This window comes from Muscardinus avellanarius, assembly GCF_963383645.1.
Source record: "Muscardinus avellanarius genome assembly, chromosome: 1".
Lineage (NCBI taxonomy): Eukaryota > Metazoa > Chordata > Mammalia > Rodentia > Gliridae > Muscardinus > Muscardinus avellanarius.
The window spans coordinates 36,278,239-36,305,952 of NC_137786.1; the positions used below are offsets into that span (position 1 = coordinate 36,278,239).

General features: G+C 40.8%; 1 protein-coding gene across 1 annotated transcript in view; it reads right to left on the reverse strand.

Moving 5' to 3' along the window:
• MROH2B (maestro heat like repeat family member 2B) overlaps positions 1–27,714 on the reverse strand; it is a gene marked incomplete at both ends in the record, with an annotated part of 82,650 nt that overhangs the window by 26,153 nt on the left and 28,783 nt on the right. Inside the window, 13 exons of the mRNA XM_080701756.1 lie at positions 575–654; positions 851–970; positions 1,848–1,874; positions 5,098–5,250; positions 6,168–6,275; positions 9,409–9,525; positions 14,390–14,497; positions 18,304–18,347; positions 18,893–19,034; positions 22,452–22,492; positions 22,579–22,735; positions 24,224–24,337; positions 25,322–25,444. Coding sequence (XP_080557882.1) covers positions 575–654; positions 851–970; positions 1,848–1,874; positions 5,098–5,250; positions 6,168–6,275; positions 9,409–9,525; positions 14,390–14,497; positions 18,304–18,347; positions 18,893–19,034; positions 22,452–22,492; positions 22,579–22,735; positions 24,224–24,337; positions 25,322–25,444 — 1,334 coding nt within the window. The remainder of the gene's footprint in view (positions 1–574; positions 655–850; positions 971–1,847; positions 1,875–5,097; positions 5,251–6,167; positions 6,276–9,408; positions 9,526–14,389; positions 14,498–18,303; positions 18,348–18,892; positions 19,035–22,451; positions 22,493–22,578; positions 22,736–24,223; positions 24,338–25,321; positions 25,445–27,714) is intronic.

A 27,714-nucleotide genomic window follows, 5' to 3' on the forward strand; every position in this document is an offset into this window, starting at 1 on the left:
GAATGAAAAATCAAATGTAGTTGGAATTGAATTAATGTAATAGAAAGGGATGACTGGAAATAAAGATTGGAAGAAGGCATGTCAAAATGTTGACAAGTGAGGGTTATGGGTGATCTGTATTATTTTTAGAAATGTTCTATAGTTTCTGAATTTTAATAGTAAACTTGCATTATTTTACTATGATTTAAAAAACTTTAAAAATATCATTTTATTCTCTAGGTTTATTGCTGCTAGCCAGAATGTAATTATGGCTTTCATAAGTTCTAAAATTTGCCCCCAGGCTAAGATCTTGGGACAGAAGTTTCCTTTTGCACAGAAATTTTGGTCTCATATGACAATAAATATGATTCCTCTGAGTAGCTCTTTGTCTCTGTCAGTCATTAAGTGATCACCTTCTCAGCCAATTTGATAAGTCTTTGGAAGAAGAAAAAGCTCCTGTTTAAAAGGCCATTGATGAATTATGTTCATTTTGGGGTAGGTGTGCTGGAGTCTACACTGATAGATGGAATCAATTGGTCAGGAAGAGGAGGAACAGTAATATTTTTTCAGTGAGAATAAACAAAAGATTCTCTACCTTAAGTATCTGATGGCAATGAAAGCTTTCCACCGGACAGGGCTAGCTAAGGAATCCAGGGGCTCATTCCTGACAAAGTCCTGGAACACAAATGAGGAAGGGAAATGCTTTTAGAAAGGCTCAGGGGGCATTCCTAGGTGCAGCTCCAATCCCATCAGCATCTTGGGCACCTTGAGTTAGAAAGATCATAAGGATCTGTTAGGTGGGCCTGGCAAGTTGTACCCAGTTTTAACTGGACTGCTTAGGCCGTTCCTTCTTCCTTCTCTGCACGCTCACCAGCATGTAACCAATCAGCGTCTCCTTGTAGGTAAACTGGAACATCGGATCCTCAGCCTCTTGGACAGCAATGCCAATTTCAGTGATGCTTCTGGTGAAGCTCATTTGCAGATCTATGTCCTAGAGTCAAATGGGTGAGAGTGCAAGCTAAGGTCTAGGGCTTACACAGCCACATCTATAAGGGTCCAAGTGCCCAGATGGCAGCAGGAATCTTTGTTCCCTCTGTCATTTCTACCCAGCCTAGGATCTAAGTTGCAGGGAAGTTGGGAAAGAAAGGCCAGTCTCTGTCCCCACTACCCACCATAGATTGAAGTTTCTCTGGTCCAGTGGCTTTCAAACATTTTTGACCATGAGCCATAGTAGGAAAGAGTTTATATTTCCACCCAGGATTTACTTAAGAAATATACCTAATATATAACTGAAAGTTTAAAAAAGTTTCTATAGGTAATGTATTCTTCTACTTTCTCTGTTACTTTATTTCATTACGTTATTTTTTGGGGCACTGGAGATTGAACCCAGGGGCATTCTACCTCTGAGCTATACTCCCAACACTATTTAAAAAATTTTTATTTTGAAACAGGGTCTCACTAAATTGCAGAGGGCCTCACAAGTTGCTGATGCTGGCTGCGAATTTGAGATCCTGTTTTAGCCTCCCAAGTACTAGGATTACAAGTGTGCACCATCATGCTCTGCAATTTTACTACTATTTTTTTCTGTTTGTGACCCATTAACTTGACTTCATGGTATTAAACCATGAAGGTGGGTCACAACCCACAGTTTGAAAAACACTGCTCTAGATTACAGATCAATTTACAAATTACCTGGAACCAGAATATAGAACCTTGTTAGACCCTTGGATTAGGCTTATGGGTCTGGGCTTCAGAATTGGATTAATTACTTATATATTGAGATCCTTTCCACTGGAGTTAAATCAAGAGGGCATTTATGCTTGGCATATTTCATACATCTATGATTGGCATATTGATCTGTCTCATACCTTATTCACCACCGACAGGCCCAGCACCTGAAAAATTAAAAGCAGAAGCAGATACTCAGTGAGCAGCAGAGATGGCCCAGCCTAGCAGTAGCCACCCATCATCCTGAGGGCAGCAGCGAGGGAGTGCTTCGTGTAGTGGCAGCTAAGCCACGGGTAAGGCACGGCAGGTGGAACAAAGGCTGCAGACCTTTGGGGTTCAGGCTTCATGATCTGTGTAAAGAGGCTCTCACTGAATTTGGTAAGAAAAATGGGGGAAGTGTTTTGGAGTATAGGAAGTACAGTGAACAGTTAAGATCAAGCACAGGGCAGCTGACTCTGGAACTAAGAGTACAGTCAGATCTGCTTTAGCGCTTGTGTCAAAAGTGCAGTGACAGTGACAACTGGGAACACCACCAGTGTGTGCCCACTTCACATCTGCTAGCATGCAGTTTCATCTGTGAGAGGAAAAGGGCGCAGTTGTTCTGAGCTCTGTCCAGATACACAGAGCACAGAGACGCACACCCCTCAGGCATCTGCTGTGGTTCAGGGCGTGCTGGGTACCACCCACCCACGTCTGGAGTAACAGCTCTCCACTGGACTTCAGATGGCCCTGCGTCCTTCCGCTCTCTCACAGCTCAACAACTACAACTGACTTCTGAGATTTCATGGTAAAGTGTCATATTTTCTTACATTCTACAATTTTGCTTATTATTTATTTATTTATTTATTTATTTAGTACTGGGGATCGAACCCAGGAATATTCTACCTCTGAGCTACACTCTCAGCCCTATTTTTTTTTTTTTTGAAACAGTGTCTAAGTTGCGGAGGACTTACACTAAGTAGCTGAGGCTGCTCACAGACATGCAATCCTCCCGTCTCAGCCTCTCAAGTACTGGGATTACAAGTGTGCATCACCAGGCCCAGATTATTTTTATTTTTTAAAAATTAGGTTTCCATCTTATTTTTAATGTGCCTCTGATAAAGGTTTTATTTATTTTTATTTATTTTGGTGGTACTGGGGTTCCTGAAAGCCCTTCTACCTCCGGGCTACACTCCCAGACCTATTTTATATTTTTTTATTTGGAAACAGGGTCTCTTAAGCCAGCACACGTGGCTGACTACAAACCTGTGTGATCCTCCTGTCTCCGCCTCCCAAGCATGGAGATTACAAGCGTGCGCCACCACACCCAGCTCTGATAAAGGTTTTAAATGTTGTTTTCCCAGAATTCCTGTATTTTATTTGTATATGCTGTATGATAGCAGACTTTATTATAACCTGAAAGTATATATTCATCTTTATTTTAATCACCTTTCTCTCCTTTCCTCTTCCATTTCTGCCACAAGTTTTCTCAACTAAACATTAGTGTAGCATAAAATATCTTTTACTAGGCCTTTAATTCTCATCATTGCTTATTGGATTTGGGGACCTCTCTGATCAGCTCCTGAGGAGCATGTTGAAAATACTGATTAGGGCTGGGCATGGTGGCACATGCTTGTGATCCCAGAGCTTGGGAGGCTGAGACAGGAGGATCACACAGGTTCGAAGCCAGCCTCAGCTACATAGTGAGGCCCTCCGCAACTTAGTGAGACCCTGTTTCAAAATAAAGAATAAAAAAATAGGGCAGGGCATGTAGCTCGGAGGTAAAAAAAAAAAAATACTGATTCAGTGCCCCATCGCTAAACTTATTAGGCATCTCTGTCTCTAACGGACAGTTCTCACGCCACTGAAGAGTGAGGATCAAGCCAGGCATGGTGGCGCACACTTGTAATCCCAGCATTTGGGAGGATGATATAGGAGGATGGTGGTTCACAGACAGCCTCAGCTACATTGCAACTCAGTGAGACCCTGTTTAAAAATAAAGAATGAAAAACAGGTATGGGGGTGTAGGTTGGAGATAGAATGCCCCTGGGTTTCATCCCCAGTACCACACACACTCACAAAGAGTAAGGATCAGAGCTCCACACTCTTCTACCAGCATAGGTGGATATCTAGGACTTTACAAGCTCCCATATGTCTATTCTTATTCTTATCGCATACACTTAGGAGTAAATGTTAAGAACACACATGGGTCAAATGTAGTTTGTGGAGATGGAGACCCAGAAGAGGAGGTAAAGGCGCATCAGGCACAGAACCTAACATCAAGGTGCTGCTAGTCTGAGGGGAGCAGCAGAGTACAGGTAATCAACAGGAGCTCCCACACTGGCCTGCAGATGAGAATCACTCCTAAACCTGTCCAGCACACACATTTCCAGACTTCTTCCAGGATCGACTTAATCATCCTCCCTGGAAAACCACTCTGGGAATCTGTATTTTAAATTCCATCCACTGGTGATTCTTAGGGAGCCAACCTGATGCTTGTTAGCAAAATGGTTTGAATTGACAATACATGTAACAAGTTTATTAAAGATACAAAGAAAGTGCTTGGGTTGGGCATGGTGGTGCACACTTGTAATCCCAGTACTTGGAAGGCTGAGTCAGGAGGATCACAGGTTCAAGGATACCTTCAGCAACCTAGTGAGAACCCTGTTTTAATAACAAAAAGTAAAAATTGAACTAGGAGTATAGCTTGGAGGTAGAATGCCTCTGCTTTCAATACCCAGTACGGCCAAACAAATAAACAAAAAACCAAAACAAAGTGCTGAGGGGAAACTATCAGCTCAATTCCAATTCCGTTGGCTGGCTCTGAGGCTGGAACACTCTTGGCGTGTTTGAGAGGCACCATGGAGGGTCATGGTGGCTGGGATGAGTGTGGAGGAGGGAAATAGAACAACAGGAGGTGGACTGAGTAGCTTGATGAATATTTTATTCACTTAAAAATACTTATGTGGCACTTACCTGTTTGTGATTCACTTTCCTGGGTATTTTTATAAATACCATCATTTAGAAAAGGTTAAACTGCCAGCACTGGCTCACCCTTCTGAGCCTGTTACAGGGAAGTGACAAGCCAGCTGTTCTAAAGTGGTACAGGAGTAATTATGTTAAGGTCAAATGAGGCTGAGATCACCATGGATACCACGGCTCCAGAAAGGCTGCACAGGAGTGGCAGGCCACACACTGCCCGAGGCCTGAGGAAGCAGCAGATTACCTGACCCTATTTCATGACAAATTTTTCTGTTTCCATGTATTTTCATATCTCAAATGCACCAGGTGCCATCTTTATTTATTCGGAGGTTGTATGAGCTGGGCCTGAAGAATCCCGAGAGCTGGACTCCTGCAAGGGTTGGGAACTCCACAGGCTGAAAACTGTGGCAGCCTTGTGACAGGTGTTACCTGAGAGCACTGGCCATACAGGAACAAAACTTGGGCCAAGAAGTCTTGGTTGAGTCTGGTGAGGAGCTGCTGCTTGGGAGCGTGGAGAGCCAAGGCGCCATAGATGGCGATTACGTCAATCTTAGTCAGGCTCTTTTTCCCCGAAAAAATGCCCTGAAGACCAGGAAAGGGAGACAGAAGAATAAAATTGACCAGAGGAGTTTCTTTTACTCTCACATTTTTCCTAGTCCTATGGACTTTACCGTTAGGGCTGAGAAAATGAACTAGGGGGATTAAAATGAGTCTAAAATGGATAGCCTCTTGCTTGAACAAATGCAAATAACCAGGACCGTCCTTAAGGGACTCCCGAACCTTAGGGAAGGTGGCTTTGAGAGGTTTTGTTAATTTTTTACGCATCCCTTCCCTCCTTCAGGGGGAGCAGAGTGTGTACAGTGGGAGCCCAGCGAGAGGCCAGAGCAGCCGGCAGGAAGCTAAATGGCGTGCATGGTGCTCAGTTCCAGGTCAGCGTTAGTGACAGAGGAAACAGAGTTCACCTGCTACATAGATGACCATCCTACAGGGCCTGGGCTCACAGTTCTGATAAGTGCCTGGGGATAGCAGTAAGAATGATATGAAAAAAAAGATATTCATTCATTGAAGAAATTAGTTTTTTTTTTTTGGATGGTACAGGGGATTGAACCCAGGGGTATTCTGTCCCTGAGTTACACCCCCAAGTCTTATTTTATTTTGAAACAACATCTCCCTAAATTGTAGAGGACCTCACTAAGTTACTTCAGCTGGCTGCAATCCTGCCATCCTCCTGTCCCAGCCTTTCAAATACTGGGGTTACAAGTGTGTGCCACCACCCCTGGCTCATTCACTGGGGATTGAACCCAGGGGCATTCCACTTCTGACCCTGTTTTATTTTTTATTTTGAAACAGGTTTCACTAATTTCCTGAGGCTGGCCTTGAACCTGCAATCCTCCTGTCTTAGCCTCCCAAGTAATGGTGTTACAGGTATGTACCACCATACCCAGCTAGTATTGTTTGCCCTTGTAGTGACAAAACATTTTAGAGAATATTATTCTTACCATACATCGATTCACAAAAAACTTTTCCTGATCTTGGAATGTTTTAAGAACTTTTAAAACAATATCCAAGTGGTCCTCGGCACAGTATCCTAAAACAGATGTTATTCCCTGAAATCAGAAAAGGTACAGAATTTTGAGTTTAAGCTTTCATTTATTCAACAAATACTTATTAAGTGCTTATTGTATTTTGGGCTCCAGTGGTGAACAAACAGAGCACATCAGACTGCCTCTATGAAGTGTACACCTAAGGGAAACAACAAGAAATTTTACCTCTGAGTTGCCCAGGATGGCCTTGAACCTGCAATCTTCTTGTTTCAGCCCCCCAAGTACTAGAATTAGAGGCATGCACTATCATGCTCAGCTTCTTTCTGGCTATTTTGAAATATGCTCTAGAATGCTGGGCGTGGTGGCACACTCTTGTAATCCCAGCATTCGGGAGGCTGAGACCAGAGGATAGCAGTTCCCAGATAGCCTCAGCTACTTAGTGAGGGCCTCTGCTACTTAGTGAGACCCTGTTTCAAAATAAAGAATAAAAAAAAAATAGGGCAGGAGGTATAGCTCAGAGGTCGAATGCCCCTTGGTTCCATCCCCAGACCCACAGGGGGGGGAAAAAAAAAGAAATATGCTCTAGATAACTACTAACTATAATGGCAATTTTTTTTGTGGTACTAGGGTTCCTGGAAGCCCTTCTATCTCCGGGCTACACTCCCAGACCTATTTTTACATTTTTATTTGGAAACAGGGTCTCCTAAGCCAGCGTGCACGGCTGGCTTCGAACCTGCACGATCCTCCTGTCTCTGCCTCCCAAGCGCGGGGATTACAAGCGTGCGCCACCACGCCCGGCGGTATAATAGCAATTTTTAAAGGATCACTATGCTGCTGAAATGTTTCCACATCTTGAGTGGTGAAATTCTCGAGTGCTGGTAGCTCTTGTCTCCTGCTCTAAGGTTCTGCTCTTTCCGGCCCCCACTCTCCCCTCCCACCTATTGTCCGAGGCTCATTTCACCACAAGACTTTTGTTCTAATTTGTATCTGAATCCCGTTAAGTCTCACTTGATTAAAATTTTCAAGAGTGCCAAGGCTGGGACCTTGGTGACAATCACATAATCTACAGGTTCTTGTGGTAGTCCTAGTATGGCTGTACAACCAAACAATATATGACAGCACTCTCCCAGCCATCTGTTCTTAGTCCTTAGATACCAGGCCACAGCCACATCGCCAGAAGACGTTTGGAACAGTCCTGGTATGTCATGTGCCTCTCATCCCTATGGTCCTTGGTCACAGCCCAAGATAGAAGCCTCACTAGATCTTTTATCTTATTTGTCCCCATAATGCTCAGTGTTTTTCTCTGCCAACTCATCTTCCTAACTTCTTGTTTCTTTCCCCAACTTTTCTTCTCTGTGATTGATGTTCAAATTGTCCTGTTTGGCAGCACCCCCAAGCCCTGGATTAACTGACCCTTCAGTTCAATCATCTACTGCATCGATCTACTGGTGCAGCTGGAAAACAAATGACCCCTTTGAGAAAGCAGTGGAAATTTCTGGTTTCCGTCCCGACTGGGCCCTCAGCTTGACAGAGATGTCCCATGACTTTCTGTTGAGTTTCTCAAGGTCCCAATTTCAATGTCAAATTCTCCCTTCACCCAAAACTGCTCACTGAGCACGATGCATAAGTGCATCTTTTGAGATGAGGTCGCTTCTCACCAATTTGATGTTGAGAAACCTGGGTTCTATAGGTAGTATGTTGTGGGCCCAAGCTTTGATGCTGGAATGGAAGCTCCAGCATAGTGACACTGAAAGAGTCATGCTTGGGGGTCAAGAGCCAGTTAGTCTCAGCGAGACTGAGAAAGTCACAAGAAAGTCACACGTCATCTCTGTAGTGACTTGGAGTCATTTCCTAAGTGAGCTGATGGTGTGCAACACTGTCAAGAACTTGAAGTTAAATAAACAAGGCATCTGAAGAACTCTGATGGATTTCTCAATTTGTATTTTAAAGTTTGCAAACTTCTAAGACCTCAAATGAGAACCTTTTTTTTTTTTTTTTTTTGGTGGTTCTAGGGGTGAATCCCAGAGGCTTCCTACCTCCAGGCTATACTCCCAGACCTATTTTATACTTTATTTGGAAACAGGGTCTCACTAAGTTGCTGAGAGCCTCACTAAGTAGCTGAGGCTGGCTTGGAACCTGTGCGATCCTCCTGTCTCAGGCTCCCAAATGTGGGGATTACAAGCGTGCGCCACCACGCCTGGCAAATGAGAACCTTTATTGCACATTTATATCTGAAATTTACTGTGTTTCCTAGACTTAAAGCAGAACCGAAAGGACAACTAAGATGGGAAAAATGGTGTTAGAAGTAGTGCCATGAGCAACAGATGATAACAATATCTGACAAGAAAGAGAAATAATGGTAACACAGAGGAAGTTTTAAAAGTTTAATAGTCTAGTGGTGTCACCCACTCAATATAGAAGAAAGAACACACTGCAAGATTTTTATATCACTGGTCTCTATTGTCATGAAGAATTCTTTTTTCCTTGATTACGTTTATTTTTAATATGATCCCCTCCTTTCTCCAGAGTTATACGTGCTTTCTAGTCTAGGCTTTCTAGAGAATAAGCAAAAGTACTTCACAAAAGCTCTCTAGCTTGTACTCACATTTTTTTAGATAGAAGATTAATAGTTTATAATGTTAATATCTTCTTAAAAATCACTGTGTGTGTGTGTGTGTGTGTGTGTGTGTGTGTGTGTTTCTGGGGATTGAACCCAGTACTATTCCATCTTTGAGCTACCTACCCATTCATTTGATTATTTTGAAACAGTTTCTTGCTAAGTTCCTGAGAGTCTTGCTAAGTTGTTGAGGCTGGCTTTGAACCTGAGGTCCTCTTGCCTCAGCTTCCCAACTGCTGGGATAAAAGCTGTGTGCCACCACATGCAGCAAATTCAGTGATGTTGATGGCCATGGTGCATGCTTTAAATTATGAAGCCAACATCAAAATAGATAAAAGATGTTCTTATTAAGTAAACATTTTGAAATTTTACATCACAATATTTTTACAAACTTGGCTAAGAACTAAAATATTGATAAACATGGACATCTGATTTCCCATCCAAATTTCTGTTGTACTATTCTGATATACTCATGGATGATTCAGGTTAAGTAAGACACTATCGTCAGGGTTGTCATAGGTTTTCTGGCAAGGATTAATAATCATCACATAAGAGGGAATTGAGAGCAGGGAGTCCTACCTGTCTTTGGTCCCCCAATTGGCTGGGAGCAACCAGAAAATCCTTAATCTGTGCGCTTACGAAGTCTCTATCTTGGCAGGATGCTAAGGTGGTCCCCAAAGCTTTCCAAAGGAATCTCTGGGGAAGAAAGATGATAGAACATGATTTTAAAGTTGGGAAAGCAAGACTATGATGAAGAGTGGGAGGGATTAACGTAGTCATCCAAAGGAAAGAAATGGGTGGTAATAGCCGTATGCCTCACATATTTTCTCTTTTTGAAAATGCTTCCTTCTTCCAGGCTTGGATCACTACTGCTCTTTCTCTGTATCCCCTACACCTTGCTTCGCACTATTATAACACCTTTCATTCCCCAGAAAAATAATTCTTATTATGTTTTTGTTTGTTTCCATTCTTGGGAATTGGGTTCCTGGTGTCTGAGGCTGTTATTCATAATTTCCAGTGTACAATTCCTGGTAGCAAATAGGTGCTTGACAAATGCTCATTAAATAAACACGTTCAATGAAAATATAGTCATCTTGAAGATGACTTTGGTTTGTTTTCCATGACCTAATCATTTACAGCTATTGCGTACCAGATGAGCATCGCTTTTATTTAGAGTCCCCATCACGTCACGTGCAGCAGAGAAAACTAGCCCGACAGCTCATTGCTTAAGTTGTTCTGCCTATTTATTCACTTCAAGGATGCAGCATGGCTCGTGGAATTGATCATTAATCAGAGAAGGGAATCTATGGAATAGGAAGGAAGGCTAGCAGACAAAGATGGAGTGAAATTAATGCATTCAGGAGAAACGCCGCAGGCCAGTCTGTCTTGGGATGAGAGTGGACATAAGGTGATGAAAACAGGGGACTGGTTGCTGCTCTCCCCGCTATCAGAACGAGCACAACAGTTCAGTAGCACCTGAACCATTCTTGGCTGTCCAGGGAAAAGCACCCGTGATGATAGAACTAGAATGAGAAAAACTCTGCATAACACAGAAGTAAATATTAAATAGAGACAAAGCTTTTAGGCTCTATTTAACTTCATTTTTGGGGTAGGACTGGAAAATCTGGAAAACTCCTGAGCTGCAGAAAAACACTGACATCATGAAGAAGAAAACTGGACAAATGTAAGAAATGTAAGAGGAAAACTGGACAAATGTAAGAAAGCTGGACAAATGTAAGAGACTAGCGCCCGTGACTTGCAGTCCTGCTGGCTGGTTGCTTCCCTGCTTATTTTGGTTCAGTGTTTAATATCTTCAGTGTTTAATATCTTCTTGCATTGGAATTTGGTGCAGAATTAAAAAAACCAGAAACCCAGCCTGGGAGAAAATGCAACACTCTGCAAAAATAGCTACAGCGTTTCTATTCTACCTCTACCCTTGTCTACTTACTGTGGGGTGTTGTGGATCCTTCTATCTAAAAAGTTTTTCCTGTCTTTGTGCTGGCCTTGTAACTTGCTGTGACCAGGAGAATGAGTTAAAAGTGGTTGTGTGCCAGTACTGAGCCTTGCATAGTTTATTGCTACCACCAGGAAGGCAAGCCTCAGCTGGCTAGCTGGAGAATGAGAGATCACAGTAAGTAGTACCTGGCTGGCTGAGTTAAGAGCATCATAAACCTGCCAACTTTCATGTTATGCTTGAGTCTTGTTGGGCTGAGAAGACTGCTTAGCTGAGCCCAGCCTTGCCCACATTGCCAAGCTGAAAAACTGTGATCTGAATGGGTGGCTGTTTTTCTAAGCCACTAATAGTAGGTTGTTATACAGGAAGAGCTAACTGATACACTCATACTTTACTCTTGTTCAGTGTAAGGTCTGAGAGCTATTGAGACAGCTCATTGCTTCTGCCCAGCCATACCACCATTATCCTGGAGTAATCTTGCTGGTCTGGAAGCTGTTGGAGGAATGGTATGATATGAAGTGCGTAGGAAAAATTTGTGTGAAAAGAAGATGAATCGTTGTGGAAAACTCTTCTTGGTGTGTGTCTGCAGGCTTGGTAGGCCAATTTGGAGAATCAATACTCTGTACCAAATCAGAGAGCCAATCAGTAAGGGGAATTTAAAAAACTACACAGGATAGTTGAAAGTTATTAATGAATAATTTGTGGGAAAAACCAACTAAATTTGGAATAGATTAAACCTAATGTTTTTACAGAAAAATAAATTTGTGGATGATATCAACATTATGATGACCAGGATCAAAGCTGCTTTAACACTGAGCACAAACCTTGTGCTTGGAACGTTCTATGCTTTATCTATTGAACCCTCATAATACTACAGCCCTCAGCAGTGGTAGTTGTTTATTTCTTTTATTGGTGCATTGTAGCCATACATCTTAATGGAGTACAAGATGGAAGAGGCATGTATGCACACATCATTCATTTAGCCCTTACCCAATTCCCACCCCATTCCCTCCCCCCACCTTCCTTCTCATGTTTGGCTTAGTGATTGACTTTGATATGTTTGTGACTGTATATCATGTACATTAGAAAAATTTCCTCTTCCCCCCCTCCTATCCCCTCAGTTAGGTTGCCTTATTTGCTCATCTATGGTTTTGCCTTCCTCGTCTAGAGTTCCTCCTATGACCTATTTTCTCCCTAGTTTTTGGGTATTAGGGAAAACATCTGATTTTTTACTTTTTGTGATTGACTAATCTCACTTAGCATAATGTTCTCCACTTCCATTTATTTCCCTGCAAATGACATAATTTTGTCCTTTATGGCTGAATAAAATTCCATTGTGTACATATCTCATAGTTTTGTAATCCATTCATCTGTTGATGGACATCTTGGCTGGTTCCATAGTTTGGCAATTGTGAATTATGTGGTTATGAACATAGATATACATGAATTAGTATGGTAGTTTGGTTTTCATTCTTTTGGGTAGCTATCTAGTAGTGGTACTGCTGGATCATATGGTAGGTCCATTCCCATTTTTCTGAGGATTCTCCAAACCTTTTACAATGTAGTCACACTAATTTGCATTCCCACCAACAATGTATTAGAGTTCCTACTTCTCCACACCCTTGCAACCATTTGTTGTGTTTTGTGTTTTGAAGGATTGCCATTTTAATTAGAGTTAGGTGAAATCTCAGGGTACTTTTGATTTACATCTTTCTGATTGCTAATGATGTTTAACATTTTTTTCATACATTTATTGGTCATTTAAATTTCTTCTTTTGTAACCGGGCATAGTGGCACATGCTTGTAATCCCTGTGCTTGGGAGGCGGAGACAGGAGGATCGCACGGGTTCAAAGCCAGCTGCACTGGCTTTAAGAGATCCTGTTTCCAAATAAAAAGTATAAAATAGGTTTGGGAGTATAGCCCGGAGGTAGAAGGGCTTGCAGGAACCCCAGTACCACCAAATAAATAAATAAATAAATAAATAAATAAATAAATAAATAAATTTCTTATTTTGTGAAGTATCTATTTAGTTCACTTGCCCATTTTTGTTTTTTGACTGAGTTATTTGTTTTCTTAGCAGTGAGTTTCTTGAGTTCTCTGTATATTCTAAACATTAGTCCTCTATTGGAGGAGTAGTTGGCAAAAATGTTCTCCCATTTTGTTGGCTCTCTGTTGAGGTTCTGGATATTTTCCTTTGCTGTACAGAAGCCCTTCAGTTTAATGCCATGTACTGATCCTTCTTTTCATTTCTTGTGCCTTTGAGGTCTTGTTGAGAAAATTTTTACCTGTGCCTACATGTTGAAGTGTTGGACTTAAGTACTCTTCAAGGTCTCTGGTCTGATTCCCAAGTCTTTGATCCATCTTGAATTGACTCTTGTACAGCATGAGAAACTGAAGTTTATTTTCATTTTTCTGCATAGAATCGGTTTTTCTAACACCGTTTATTGAAGATGATATTTTTTTCCAGTGTGTTTTTTTGCTTATTTGTCAAAAATCATTTGGCCGTAAGTTTGTGAATTTGAGTCTTATATTTTGTTCCATTGGTCTATGTGTCTTTTTTTTTTGCCAACAGCATGCTGTTTTTATTACTATGGCTTTGTAGTATAGTTTGAAGTCAGGTATTTGATGTTTCTTGCATGGTTGGTTATTTCCATTTTGAAGATGGATAAGATGAGGATGAGAATCCAGAAAGATTAAATGAATTTCCTTGAGCTACATTAGGGATAAATAGCAGACACTGTATTCAAACCCTATTTGAAGGGGTTTATGAAAGGCTTCCACAAAAAAAGCACAAAATTATGTTATTGACAGGAAAATAGGTGGAACTGGAAAACATCAGGTGAGGTCAAATGAGCCTGACTCTGAAAGTCAACATGCTTATGTTTTTCTCTCATATGCAGAAGTGAGAGAGAGAAAAAGGAACAAAAAGGACCTCCCCCAAAATAGAAGGAAGACCAATAGAGTAGAGGAAGAGGATCAGAGAGAAGGAAGGGGAGGTACTTGGGAATCAAATTCATCAAATTATGTGAATGTATAAATATATCACAATAAACCCCACTGTTAAGTACAATTCTAATGCACCCCCCAAAAAAAGTTAAACAGAAAATGAAATGGAGGCTAAGAGGTGGAGAGTTACGGAGAGGTCATTTAGGGACAGAGGAATAAGAGAATTTGCTTTTGAGCATCCTCTTACCTTAATCTTTGGCTAAATTGTAGTCAATTTTTTTTGGCAGCCAGCCTCAAGACTGGTACCGGATCAGTATCAAGACTGATACTGGAAGCCAAGGCACAGCTGACATTAAACCGGTGCCATGGCAGAGACTTCCATTCTGCTTCCTCCTCTAGAAGAGGACACCTGACTTTAACTCAGGTACACACCTGCCTTGTCCCAGCCTTTCTGGCAGATAGCTGTGACCATATGATCGCATTGCAGCCAAATGTGAAGTAAAGAGTAAGTAATACTAAATATTTGGTAAGTGGCCTTAGAAGGGGGAGCTCACTTTTCTAACTATTCTTCCTGTCTTTTGGTTGTACTATAGACAAGATGGAGCTTTGGAAGGCATTTTGGATTATAACATAGATGCTCAGGTTTCTGAAAAACTGACCTTCTCAATGGAAGTGTTGCTGTAACTACTCATTTGCTGGTTGAATTCCCGACTCAGTTGCATGGTCCAGGCTGTGTCACTGATTTTCCATAAAGATTCTTTAAGCAACTGTTGGAGGAAGTAGAAATTGGATATGACTGTGAACGTTTAATGTGCTTTCTTGATACCATTTTTTTTTAACCTCATTCTTTTTTTTTTTTTTTTTGATACTGGGGATTGAACTCAGGGGCATTCTACCTTTGATCTACAACTCTAGTCCTTTTTACTTTGAATTTTGAAAAATGTCTGGCTAAGTTCCTGAGGCTGGTCTCAAGCCTGTAATCCTCCTGTCTCAGCCTCTCAAGTACTGGGATTACATGTTTGCACCACTGTGCCTGATTTACCTTATTTTTTTTAATATAAACATATAAATGAGTGATGTTGTGCTGCTATTGGAAAATTACTTTGTTATTACAAAAATGTAAAAGGTAGTCAGGGCCCAGGTGCTGTGCGGGCACTCAGGCAGGGAAGGGAGGCAGCTGTTACAATGCAGAGTTCCCCTCACCAAAAGTGATTACCAAGTACACAAAAGAGTTGTATCTCAGGGCCTTCATATTTTAAAGACAAGTTTATATAATAAACAACTTCTAGCAGATAGAGATAAGAATGGCTAAAACTCACCCAAGGACGTGCAGGAGGATGGTACAGACCTTTATACCATGTGACCCCTGACTTTGTTAACCAAGTAACACATCTTGGTCCTAACAAAGGCTTGCACAGGAGATAATGGGTGGGTCCACACCTACATCAGGTCAGGAGCAGATAAAAGGACTATCCATTGGTCAAGCAGAATGGGAGACAGTGAATCCTTATACCAAAGGCTTACACTGGAGGTAGTGGGTGGGCCCACATCTGCATCAGGTCAGGGGCAAATAGAAAGACTATTGGTTAAGCAGGATGAGAGATAATAAATCCTTATAAAAACTGTTTTGTGTTCAAAAACTTCAGTGTCTTATTTTCAAGGCATTCCACTGCGTTCCTCTGATGCAGTGTTTTATTATTCTGTCCCTTCTGTCTACCTTTGTAATAATAAAATTTGCTTAAGCTTGCAGCAGTATAGTTCTGGCTATTTTTTTCTAAACTAGCTAAGAACAGGAACCCAAGTCAATATCTCAAACCGTTACAGATGTGTGCACATATGCCTCTACCATCTTGTGCCCCACTGAGATGTATAACTACATTGTACCAATAAAAATATAAGGATATATCAAATAGAATTATTTCTTCTCCCATAAAAACTGAAATTTTTCTTCTTAGTTTGTTCAAAAATTTTCTGGATTTACTTTAAGAACAAAATAAGCAGTATGCTGAAGTAACTCTATGTGAATGCCTCCCTTCTTTTTCTCTTCAACAAAAATTGGGTAAAATATATAAAATAGAAGTGCATTCAATTGGAAAGTTAAGTTGAAGTTAACATTTTTCAAATTTTGATAGATCTGATAAAACTTCATTTGTCAAGGTTAGTTTAGCTTATTATATATTAAGAAACAAAACCCCAACCAAATCCGCTCCAAAATAAAAACCCATGAGAGAGATCTGTGTAAGAATGAATTAAATGAGTTGAAGAATCAATGAGATGTACAGGCATATTTCTACCAACTTCTTCCTTAGTAAGTAAACATTTCTAGTTTCATCGGTTGGTCTGAGTCAGGGTCACAATCTCTGAACCGATGGTCCTTTGTTGAACAATATATAAAAGGGCAATTTTTATTGATTTATTTTCTTTTTAAATTTTTCATTGGTGCATTGTAGTCATACATCTTAATGGGGTACAAAATGGTAGAGGCATACATGCACACATCACTCATTAAAAAGCTTTTTGGAAGACAAAATCTATTGCAATTTCTAAAACGGATTATTTCTTTGATATTTCCCAACTTTAAGCTTAGAAAAAAATGCACTTATGTCAGTCAGGGAAAGGATTTGCATACTTATTTTAAATAGGAGCTTATCCAAGTGGGCTCCTCAGAGGAAAAGAAATTAAATAGTCTTAGAAAGTTAAGGGGAGACTTGTGCACAGTTTTGGAAAAAGAAGAATAGAAGCATACTCAAGACTTGAAGAGAGAAGTGAACGGCTCTGAAGATTTCTTGCTAGAGAAAGAAACATTATTTTACTAGTAGAGTTATTTTATTTATTTTAATTGGGTAATTATTTACCTATTTTTATGGTATTAGTGATTGAATCCAGTTTACCTCCAACCTGAAGCTCGGCCCTTTTTATTATTTATTTTGAAACAGGTCTTATTAGGTTGCTGAGAGTCTCATTAAGTTTCTGTGACTGGCCTTAAACCTGTGCTCTTCCGGTTTCAGCCTGCCAAGTACTGGAATTACAGGCCTGTGCCACCATGCCTACCTGATAATGGTTCTTTTTTTAAAATGATACTTGGAGGAAGTAGGGTAGGAATTTTGAAATGGGATATCAGAGAAGTGCAGATATTAGAGAAGACATGAATCTTAGAATTGAGGGCCAGCTGAGTACCAAAGTCATGTTCAGATCTTATACTGGATATGAATCACTAATGGGAGCCTTTACCATCCAGCAGTTCTCAGAAGCCACCCAGAAGCTAACCTTAAAGAACTGGTGGAAGGTAGTGGGCAGGCTTCTGTGGGGAGATGGCTGAAAAGTGACCTTTTAAAGGAACCATAGGTAATTCATATGTAGACAGTTTATGAAATGAAAACCTGCTGTACTGAGTTCCCAGTCCACAAGCTCCTTGACCTCCCTGAGGTTCTTGAAATCAAGATCTCCTGTCCAGCACTTTCTGTAATCTACCATTTGTGGGGCTTTGCATTGCCCAGGGAACTGGTTAATTAATTGTACAGGTGCAAAAAGTATGTAAGTGCCGGGCGTGGTGGTGCCCGCTTGTAATCCCCACGCTTGGGAGGCAGAGACAGGAGGATCGTGCAGGTTCGAAGCCAGCTGCACTGGCTTAAGAGACCCTGTTTCCAAATAAAAAGTATTAAATAGGTCTGGGAGTGTAGCCCGGAGGTAGAAGGGCTTCCAGGAACCCAGTACCACCACCACCGCCAAAAAAGAAGAGAAGTATATAAGTGAGAGAGGAGATTCTTTTTGGATACGTGATTCAGCAGGACCTTTAGTTTTAAAAAATCAGAAAAAAGATAGTAGGAGGCAGATAGAGGAAGAAAGAGAGTTGAATTTAGAAGCCTTGAAAGGGAATTGATGTGAGTCTGTGTTTACATGAATAGCCAAAGAGCACAGCTTCAAGGACAGGAAAAAAACCTGAAAATTCATGGCTTAAGAAAGACACAGAGAAAGATATTAGTAAGTGAACTTTTCAAAACTTTTAAGCTGGGCATAGTGGCATAGGCTTGCAATTCCAGTGTTTGGGAGGCTGAGACAGGAGGACTGCGATTCAGGGACAGCCTAGCCACTAATTGAAGCCCCTTGCAATGCAGTGAGACCCTGTTTTAAAATAAAGAATATAAAATAGGGCTGGGGGTGTAGCTCAAAGGTAGTATGCTCCTGGGTTACACCCCCAGTACCACAAAACAAAACAAAACAAACTGTCTTTAATTCTTAATCAAATTGAAACTAAAGGTAATTGTTCATGTTATAGTGATTTAAACAGCCTTCAAAACTTAATGAAACCCTAGTCTAAAAAAAAATAAAGGGGCTAGCATAGCTCAGAGGTGGAATGCCTCTGGGTTAAATTCTCAGCTAAAAAAAAAAAGCATTATCTTTAAGAGATCACTGCTAACATTTTAGATTTTAGTCCCTTTCTTAGTAGGTAAAGGACATGCTATCCACTGGTCTTTGGATTTTTTTTCTTTTGTTGTGAGCCAAATTGTAAAGAGGTGTGACTCCAGGTAGTTTCCTCCTCCATCAGCAGCGCTAACTCTAGAAGCCACCTTACCTGAAGCAGAATGGTTTCCCACAGCACGATGCTGGCATTCTTTCCTAGAATAAAAATCGATGCAATAACTGCAAATAAACCTAGACTCAAACTCTTCCTTACTGTGTCCCCAGTCAAGCCCGCTAGAGCACTATGTCAAGCTTTTTTCTTGCTCAGAATGGGCATTCAAGATGAAATTTAATGTACTGACAACTTTACAATGATTGTCAGATGAAGAACAAGTTTTAATTTCAGAGGCAATTACTGAAATGACCACATTTTGATACTCCACCATGAATGAAGAAAATGAATTCTTAGAACAATACTAAAGGACAATTTCTCCTATACAAGAAAAAGGCCAGAGCTAAAGTAAAAATTCCTGCAAAGCATGTGATCTTCTGAGTCTTTTCCTAGTGGATATTGGTAGAGAAATAGAACATAAAAATATAGCTGTCTATAACATAAGGAATAAACATATAGCTGTCTAACTTGCGTACTAAGCTTCTAAGTTTAATTGCCCAACATGAACTTATAAAAATGGTTTTTTACAGAGAAGGAGTGCACAGAAACCATTACTATGAGCTCTTGTCTCGATGCCCACCCCGTGTACCTTCTAGAGGCTGCAGGAGCTCAGGTATTCGTGTTTTCCATAGTTCTACTAGTTTTGGGTGAATTATTTCTGGCAGTACCTTCAAAAGTCCTATGGCACCAGCCCCACGTAGTGTTCCCAGACTGGCAAGCATAGATATTACCTAAAAATGGAAGAGGAAAAGGCTCACAGTTGCAGAGATATTTAAAAGGTCCACCTATCCTCCCTACCCCCTTTTGTGTCACTGTTCTGGATTCCCTTGATCCCTAAATTGGATAATCCTTTAACAAATCATTACAGCCTGTCCTGACTTATTCTAAAGCAAAGTTATTCAGACAAGCTTTCACCTCATTTTCCTTTGTCTTGAAGATAAAGACTGAAAAATACATGGAAACTATCAATAAAATATAACTGGAAAGAACCAACACTTAAAATTGATCTATCAATTAAATAAGGGCATGTGGAACAGCATTTAAGCAGATGAAACATATGGGTCCAATAGGAGAGAAGGGGAGTCCAATCATAGATGTGTAGTTTGTTTGATGGCACTTATGGATGAGATTTAGTCCCAACTTCAGGGAAGATGGTGACTGAGGGAAGCAGCACATACCAGTCCTGCTGACACCTGATCACCATTGCCTTAAAAACAGCATTCTTACAAAAGCCAGAAAACACCATAACTAGAAAAATAACACAATAAGTACAAGATGGCAGGATAAAAAGGCCAGAAGACCAATCAGAGAGCAGAAAAGAAACCTGCCCGCTTTGTGTCCACAGGCGCCTCAATGACGCCATCTTGCCTCTAGAGATAAACAGAAAAACAATCAAGAACTTGAAGTAAGCAGCTGTAGATCATCAGAATTGTAAGCCATCAGTTCCACCTGCACAAACACCGGCTACAACTTCCAGCAGTGGCAGCCAAGCTCACCATGTCCTCCAGAGATCCAAAGAAGCACTCAACAATAAGTAAGTGAAGCTACTGTCCCCATGGAAGAATGCCAAGCATGGCGCCCCCCAGGGATTTGCACAGCTGTGATAAACTCCCTGGGGCTGAGACTGTGGTTCAACCTGGTGATGGTGGGGATGGAATCTGCTGTTGGACATAGCAGAGTCTTGGACAGACTCAGGCTCTGCATCAGTGGAAAGTGTGGGAGGAAACCTACCCTTAACATTAGATCCAACTAGTAGGATCTCCAGGATCGATCACCACAGACCACCCAATCGGGAAGAAGTCAGACCAGCCCAGTCCTAGCTGTGGAGAATAAAGACTCTTACATTGAGTTTAGTCTCAGAGGCATCTGCCACCTATGGAGGCAGGGAGAGAACTAGAATCTCCATCTGTGGGAAGTGTGGAGAGTGACCTATGCTTAACAGTAGATATAGATCCATTGATACTGGCTACCTGCATAGACTCAGAGAACCAGGGTTGCAGCAGGAAAGGTAGTAGACTGCAGAGGCCCAGTCTGCTGAATATTCATATATATTTGTAGGGTTGCATTTTTTTGTTGCTGTTTTGTGTTTTTTTCCCTTGGTATGAGTGTGTATGCTTGTTTGTTTTCTCTATTCCCAATCTCTCTCCCAAGCTTCTTCCTGTGTACATATTTACCCTCTTATTTATTTATTTATTTATTTAGTTAGTTTTTGGTGGTACTGGGGTTCCTGGAAACCCTTCTACCTCTGGGCTACACTCCCAGACCTATTTTATACTTTTTTTTTTTTTTAATTTGGAAACAGGGTCTCTTAAGCCAGCGAGGCTGGCTTCGAACCTGCGCAATCCTCCTGTCTCTGCCTCCCAAGCACGGGGATTACAAATGTACGCCACCACACCCAGCTCTATGCTCTTTTTTTTATATCCCTTTTCTTTTTTTCTCCTCTCTTGTTTTGTATTAAATCTACTTCATATCACTATAATAAAAACTCTACATTGGTTACTAGAATACTACTACATATTCATTTTCTCTAGTTTCTACTATATACTACCTTACCAAACTCATAACTCTCATTCTCTCTGATCCTATCTGAGGCTTTACCCTATTCTTGCATTTACAAATTCATTTTTCTCCTCACTCAACCCTCACTGTTGAATACAACACAACTTGTCCCTGGATGTACCAGTTAACACCTAGAAACTGAGAGAAATCGATCAAAAGCAACAATTACAAACTTCTGAAATCATGAGGAGGAATAACAAGGAAGCAATGAGCTGCTACAACACCACAATTATAGAAGCTGACAACACAGAATTGCAAAGATCTCCAGAGGGTCAAATCAAGAATGTAACTGTAGAAATAATACAGGACTTTCGAAAAGAATTTAGAGAGAGTCTAAAAGAAATAAAGGATTGAAGTGATTTTCATTGAAGTGAAGGCATCAATTAAAATATAAATAATTAAATATAAATATAAATATAAATATAAAATATAAATAATTAAAATATAAATAATAAATTATACCACATGGAGAATAGAATCTTGCTCCTAGAAGATGATCACTCCAAAAACGAACACATAGTATATAATATAGAAAAAAAAAAACAATTCGACAACATGGATTGGACATTGGAGAAATACAGGCCCATTTAAAAAGGGCTAACCTAAGAATAATTGGCATAGAATAGGGAAAATTAGGTAAAACTAAAGGAATCAGCAATATTTTCAAAGAAGTAATATCAGAAAATTTTCTACACATAGAACATGAGGTCGATATACAGGTAAAGGAACCTTATAGAATGCCCTTAGACAAGGTTAGAGAAAAGGTTCACCATGCCACATAATAGTCAAACTGACCAATGTAGAAGCCCAGGAGAGAATCTTAAAGACAAAAAAAACAAAAGGTCAAGTGACATTCAGAGGCAAACTAATTAGAATCACTCCAGACTTCCCAAACCAAGTCACGAAAGACAGAAGGGCCTGGAGTAACATATTCCAAATTCTGAAAGAAAACAGCTTGCAGCCCCAAATTTCCTACCCAGCAAAACTATCTCTCAAATTAGACAGAGATTCAGTTCCTGTGTATTGTAAAGCCATAAGGTTCTAATAGGCATCTTAGACTGAGAAGATAATCTTGCTAGTTATAAATATTCATGAGTCATTAATAGAGCAGAAAACATATCCTTTTAGTGTTTCTTTTGTTTTCGAGTATCTGTGTAATTTTTGTTATTGTTTTATTTTCTTTGGGACAGGGTCTTACTGAGTTGCTCAGGTTGGCTTTAAACTTTTAATCCTCCTACCTCAGCCTCATAAGTAGCTGGGATTATATGTATATGCCACTATGTCCAGTTTCTCTGCAATTTTTACTGGCATTTTATTTTATTCATATAAGCTTAAGTTTAACCTACATTGGACCTTTTTTTGGTACTGGATATTAAACCCAGAGGTATTCTACCTCTGAGTTATATTCTCAGCCTTATTTTATTTTATTTTTTTATTTTGAAACAAGGTCTCTCTGAGAGTTTCTGGGGGTCTTGCCAAATTGCTGAGGCTGTTCTTGAATCTACTGTTCTGTTTCAGCCTCCCAACTACTAGGATTATAGGTGTGGCCCACTATACTCAGCTATATTAAGCCTTTATAACTCACTCACCAGAAGTCTGGCCAGTAGCTGCTGTGGTGAAGGAAGTTTCACTAGAAAGAGAAAACATTTTCACCATCACCATAGATAGGGGCTAGAAAAATTGAGATCCAGGTTGGGTATTTCTGACTGTGCTCACCAGCTCCTGTCGAGATGACGAGGGCTGCTGATTCCTTGATGTCATGCTTCTTCCTCTCCTCTGCCATTATCAGAATTCTGATGATGTTGAACAGGTGGTCCAGAGTGCCTGTGTATTCTGCGGGTACCACAAAAGTCAGGATTCTTGGCCACAGCACCTGTGGAAAATGTGGCGAGATGGGAGGGGGTTATTTATGTTTCTCCATCACTTCTCCCTTATCCCCACTGTGCATTTCTCTCAGATCCAAAGACTTTTATCTCTGTTGTTATTATTTTGCTCTTTAGGTCAAGTCGAATGAAATCCTTAAATGAAATCTTTGCATAAAACATTCCTTTTTGGGTACTAGTTGGAATAAGTGTTGGTCAATCTTTCTTCTTGGGGTTGTTCCTGGGATTTGGGGAAGGACAATTCTTCCTTGTGAGAGATGGTTCCAGGCACTGCAGGAAGTTCAGCGTCCCAGGGCCCCCTCATCAAGTGTCACTGTTCCTCTTGCCAATGTGACCATGAAAGGTGCCCACATCCTTTCCCAGACCTGAAAGTTGGAGTGGGACCGCTCGAGCAGAGAATGGATGAGAGGGGACCATGGGTGGGGTGTTGTTACTCTTTGTGCCACAGGTGCTGACCTGCCTGCTCTGAAGGCCTGGGATAGCATAGCTCATTTACTATGTTTCCTGTTCTTTTCTGAAAACTCCCTGATTTAAATGGAAACCTTGGTGCCAACTCGGACTCTTTCTTCTCCATCACCGAACTGGGGACATTGCTGAGCTGCTTTATTCTTAATCTCCCTGTAGAGCAGGCAAATGTTTTTCCCTACAATTATCATTTTCAATGTTTAGCTCTAGCTTAAAGTTTTTATTGGCTCATCAACCACAAGGTACAAGTCTGGCCTTCCAAGCCTTTTAGAGCCAGGCCTAGTCTTTACTTCTGGATCAGCAGGTTTCAATCTTTAGTATGTGTCAGGACTCAGGCTGATTTGGTTACAGACTCATGGGCCCAGGTTCAGAGATGTTGATTTGGCAGGTCTGGCATGTAGCCTGAAAATCGTTATTTGAAACCAATTCCCCAGATACCTGGAGAACCACATGCAATCCTAGATGAAGTCACAGATCCACATAAGTTATGGAGGGAGTGTTGACTGTCTCCCTGTATATGCCATATATTTCTGGCTATAAAAATAATTTCCTGTGCTATTTATACTTAAGAAAAATACAGATTCCAGGGCTCCTCCTCCTGAGAGGCAGATTTATCAGGTCTTCACGGAGGCCTGGGCATGGGTGATTTTAACACCTCGTCAACTGAATAGGAAGTTTGGCATACTGCACTCAGCTACCACTCACTGCTTAATAATATTTCTATGATAGATCAGGGGAAAAAGACATAATCTTTTAAGATGCTTATAAGCTATCACGTACTATCCAGATATATGTAGATGGTATCAACTAGCATAAATATTCAATTCGTAAACTCAACATTTGTTTTTGAGAAACCACTATGTGTTTGGCATACCAACCTTCTTCCTCTGGTCAGAAAATCAAAAAGCTGATGACAGGTGGAATAGGGAGTGCATTCTTTCCTTCGGAGTGGGCAGCGCTTTGGACTCAAAGGTGATCAAAGTAACTGTGAGTGTTGACAAAGGACTTCTTACCTGAGGCATCCCAATGACCAGTGGGTCCAGGGTTTTTAAGACCTCAAGGCTAACTTCTAGAACAGATCTTTCTTCCTTTTCTTCCTCTTGGGAGATAGGCTTCACTGGTTTCTCCTTTAAGAAAGAAGAGACAGGTGACAACAATCCCCACTGTTGGTCCCTCTCACTTACTTGGACATGTCCTCAGACTCTGGAGTGGAGGGTGTTGTCAGTAGAGGGGCTCATGAAACCCAACATCTGATTTCTATTTGAAAGGACCCTTTGGAGAAATGGGTTAGAAAACATGCCCTTGGATAAAAATAAAACGCAAACATTGTGAGGGTCTATGAGCTGAAGCTGTCTCCCATCTCTGGGCCTTTGCCATTATCTCCAGGTGTAAAATTTTTCAAAGCACTGCTTCCTTGTGGACTGGACTGAAATTGGCGATGGCAACTTCCTAAGATGGCTGACAACTTGCACACATGTTTCTCATCTATAGGAAGCTGAGCCCAGCTGCTATGATCTGAATGCTTGTGTCCCCACCAAACTCATATGTTGAAATCCTGGCCCCCAAGGTGATGGTGTTAAGGAGGAATGGCCTTTGGGAGGCTGAGCCCTCATGCACGGGACTGGCATCCTCGTAAAGGAGTCCTCAGACAGTGGGGTGGCTCTCCATTGTGTGTGGAGACAGTGAGGCGGGCCATCCAGGAGGAAGCAGGCCCTCACTAGACACCGACTGTTGGACTTTCTCTCCAGGCTGTGAGAAAGAATGTATCTAAGCTTTAGAAGCCCAGGTGGACTAAACACCCGTGCAGTAGGTATCCTTGTCTCTTGTGTTCTTGAAAGCATTCCACTCACTCTGCCCCCTTCTGAGTCACCGAAGGCCAAGTTGTGTCCTTGGAGAACACTGTGACTTAGCCTACTTTGTGTCTATTGTAAGAAGTGGCTGAAGGGAACTGAGAGTACCGGAGGCTGAGAAAAATGACCAGTAATAGTGATGAGACTGAAATGCAACTTTAAAATCAGTTATTTAATTGAGTTGAATAATTTTTTTTAAGCATGGTTCAGTCAACTGCACTTGTTACATTGGGACACTCAAAATGTGCTGGCCCTGCGTACCAGTTTCTTGTTGGACATAGCAAACTGGGAGAAGACATATTCAATCAGCGGCCATCCTTCCCGAGCTTCGATGTAGCACTTCTCACACATGGCCTGGATGAGGAGGAGGGTGCATTTTCTTACCTAGAAGGGGAACAATACAGTCTTAATGTTTGGCTGTGTTGGACCTAATTGAATTTTACCTCTTCCAATCCCATAATCTCCCCAAATCAGTCAGGTGAAGCTTTTCAAGGTAGAAAAGGTGGGAAGCTTTTCAAGAGTATAAACTAAATAATGTTACAATAAGATGGAGTAGGAAGTGATATATAAAGTTGCTGAAAATGCTCTCTTTAACCAAAATCGTTTTCCCATGCCCCCAGAGATATGTCCTCTATTACCATAGATTATGAAATGTTGTTAACTTTTTTTTTTTTTCCTGTGGTGGTACTGGGGTTCCTGGAAGCCCTTCTACCTCTGGGCTACACTCCCAGACCTATTTTTACACTTTTATTTGGAAACAGGGTCTCCTAAGCCAGTGCACACGTCTGGCTTCGAACCTGCGCGATCCTCCTGTCTCTGCCTCCCAAGCACGGGGATTACAAGCGTGTGCCACCACACCCGGCTTGGTAACTTTGAGCTAAACCACTGCCTCATTTAAAAAATACAATGATAGCCGGGCGTGGTGGCACACGCTTGTAATCCCCACACTTGAGAGGCAGATATAGGAGGATCGCGCAGGTTTGAAGCCAGCCGCGCTAGCTTAAGAGACCCTGTTTCCAAAAAAAAAAAAAAAAGTATAAAAATAGGTCTGGGAGTGTAGCCTGGAGGTAGACGGGCTTCCAAGAAACCCAGTACCACCAAAAATAAATAAATAAATAAATAAATAATTAAATAATTAAATAAAATAAAAATGCAATGATACGCCAGGTGTGGTGGCGCATGCTTGTAATCCCTGCACTTGGGAGGCAGAGACAGGAGGATCATGCAGGTTTAAAGTCAGCCGCTCTGGCTTAAGAGATCCAATTAAAAAAATATATAAAAGAGATCTGGGAGTATAGCCCGAAGGTAGAAGGGATTCCAGGAACCCCAGTACCACCAAAAATAAAAATAGAAAAATAAAAAAATAAAAAAATAAAAATGCAGTGATGCAACACTGAACCATAGATTCACAATCTCAAAATCCAAATAATTCTGAAAATTGAAATTTTATCTCTAAAAATAACTTAGTGGCAAACCCCAAATAGTTTTAAAGCCATATGTTGCCTTTGGCATAGTGTGGATATGGATACATTTTACTGCGGACATATCAATAGATTGCACTACCACAATAATGTCTTGCTAATAAGTGAAAAATTATGAATTCTGAAATGTATCTGGCTATAGAAATTAGTGAGGCATTATAAATTTGTACTGCAATATTTTTAGTAATTTAATTTAAATTCATGTCATGAGATTGCTTCCTTGGAGGACAAAAAGCTGAGATTCGATCCCTTAGTGAATGAGTCTTTTAGTGCAGGTTGAGAATAAAGAATGATTCTGAAGAGGGAAGCAAAGCTGCTTGGCAACTAAACATAAGCACACTAAGTTAAGTCCATGTAACTAAAGGAAAGAGCTCTCTCTCTCTCTCTCTCTCTCTCTCTCTCTCTCTCTCTCTCTCTCTCTCTCTCCGTTTCTCTCTTTTTGCCTGAGGAGCTTGCCTTTGAAAGTATCTAGGCACCTTTATTCTACTTTGAACTTTTCTTACAAGTTTTCTCAAAGGTGGCTTTGTCAGTTACTGGGCCAGGGTTTACAGATATAAGAACTCCATTATTATTTAGGGCAACATATTTATTATTTTAAATATAGTCACTGCAGAAGAATATATACTTGAAAGGTGGTTTCTAAATCAGTGTTCATTAACCTGTGTTCTAAGGCTGAATGGAACAAAAATTGAATACATTTTTGCAACATATAATATAGGATCTAAAACCCATTCTTTAGCCAAGCATGGTGGTGCATGCTTGTAATCCCAGCATTAGGGAGGCTGAGACAGGAGGACCGTGGTTCCAGACAGCCTCAGCTACTTAGGCCCTTTGCAACTCACTGAGACCCTGTTTCAAAATAAAGAATAAAAAATAGGGCAGGGGATGTAGCTTGGAGATCGAATGACCCTGGGCTCCATCCCCAGTACTGCAATAAATAAATAAATAAATAAATAAATAAATAAATAAATAAAACCCATTCTTTGAATAAGAACAATATAAAGAATGATTCAGTGGAGGTCAAAGCCACTTAGAATAATTTTGTCCCATTCTCTCTCCCTTTTCTCAAGGGTTATTATTTGGGGAAGGAAGATACATTATCTTTATAATTAATACTTATTTTTAAAAATATCTAAAGAACATTGACAGAGTGCTGTTCTCAGCAAAATCTCA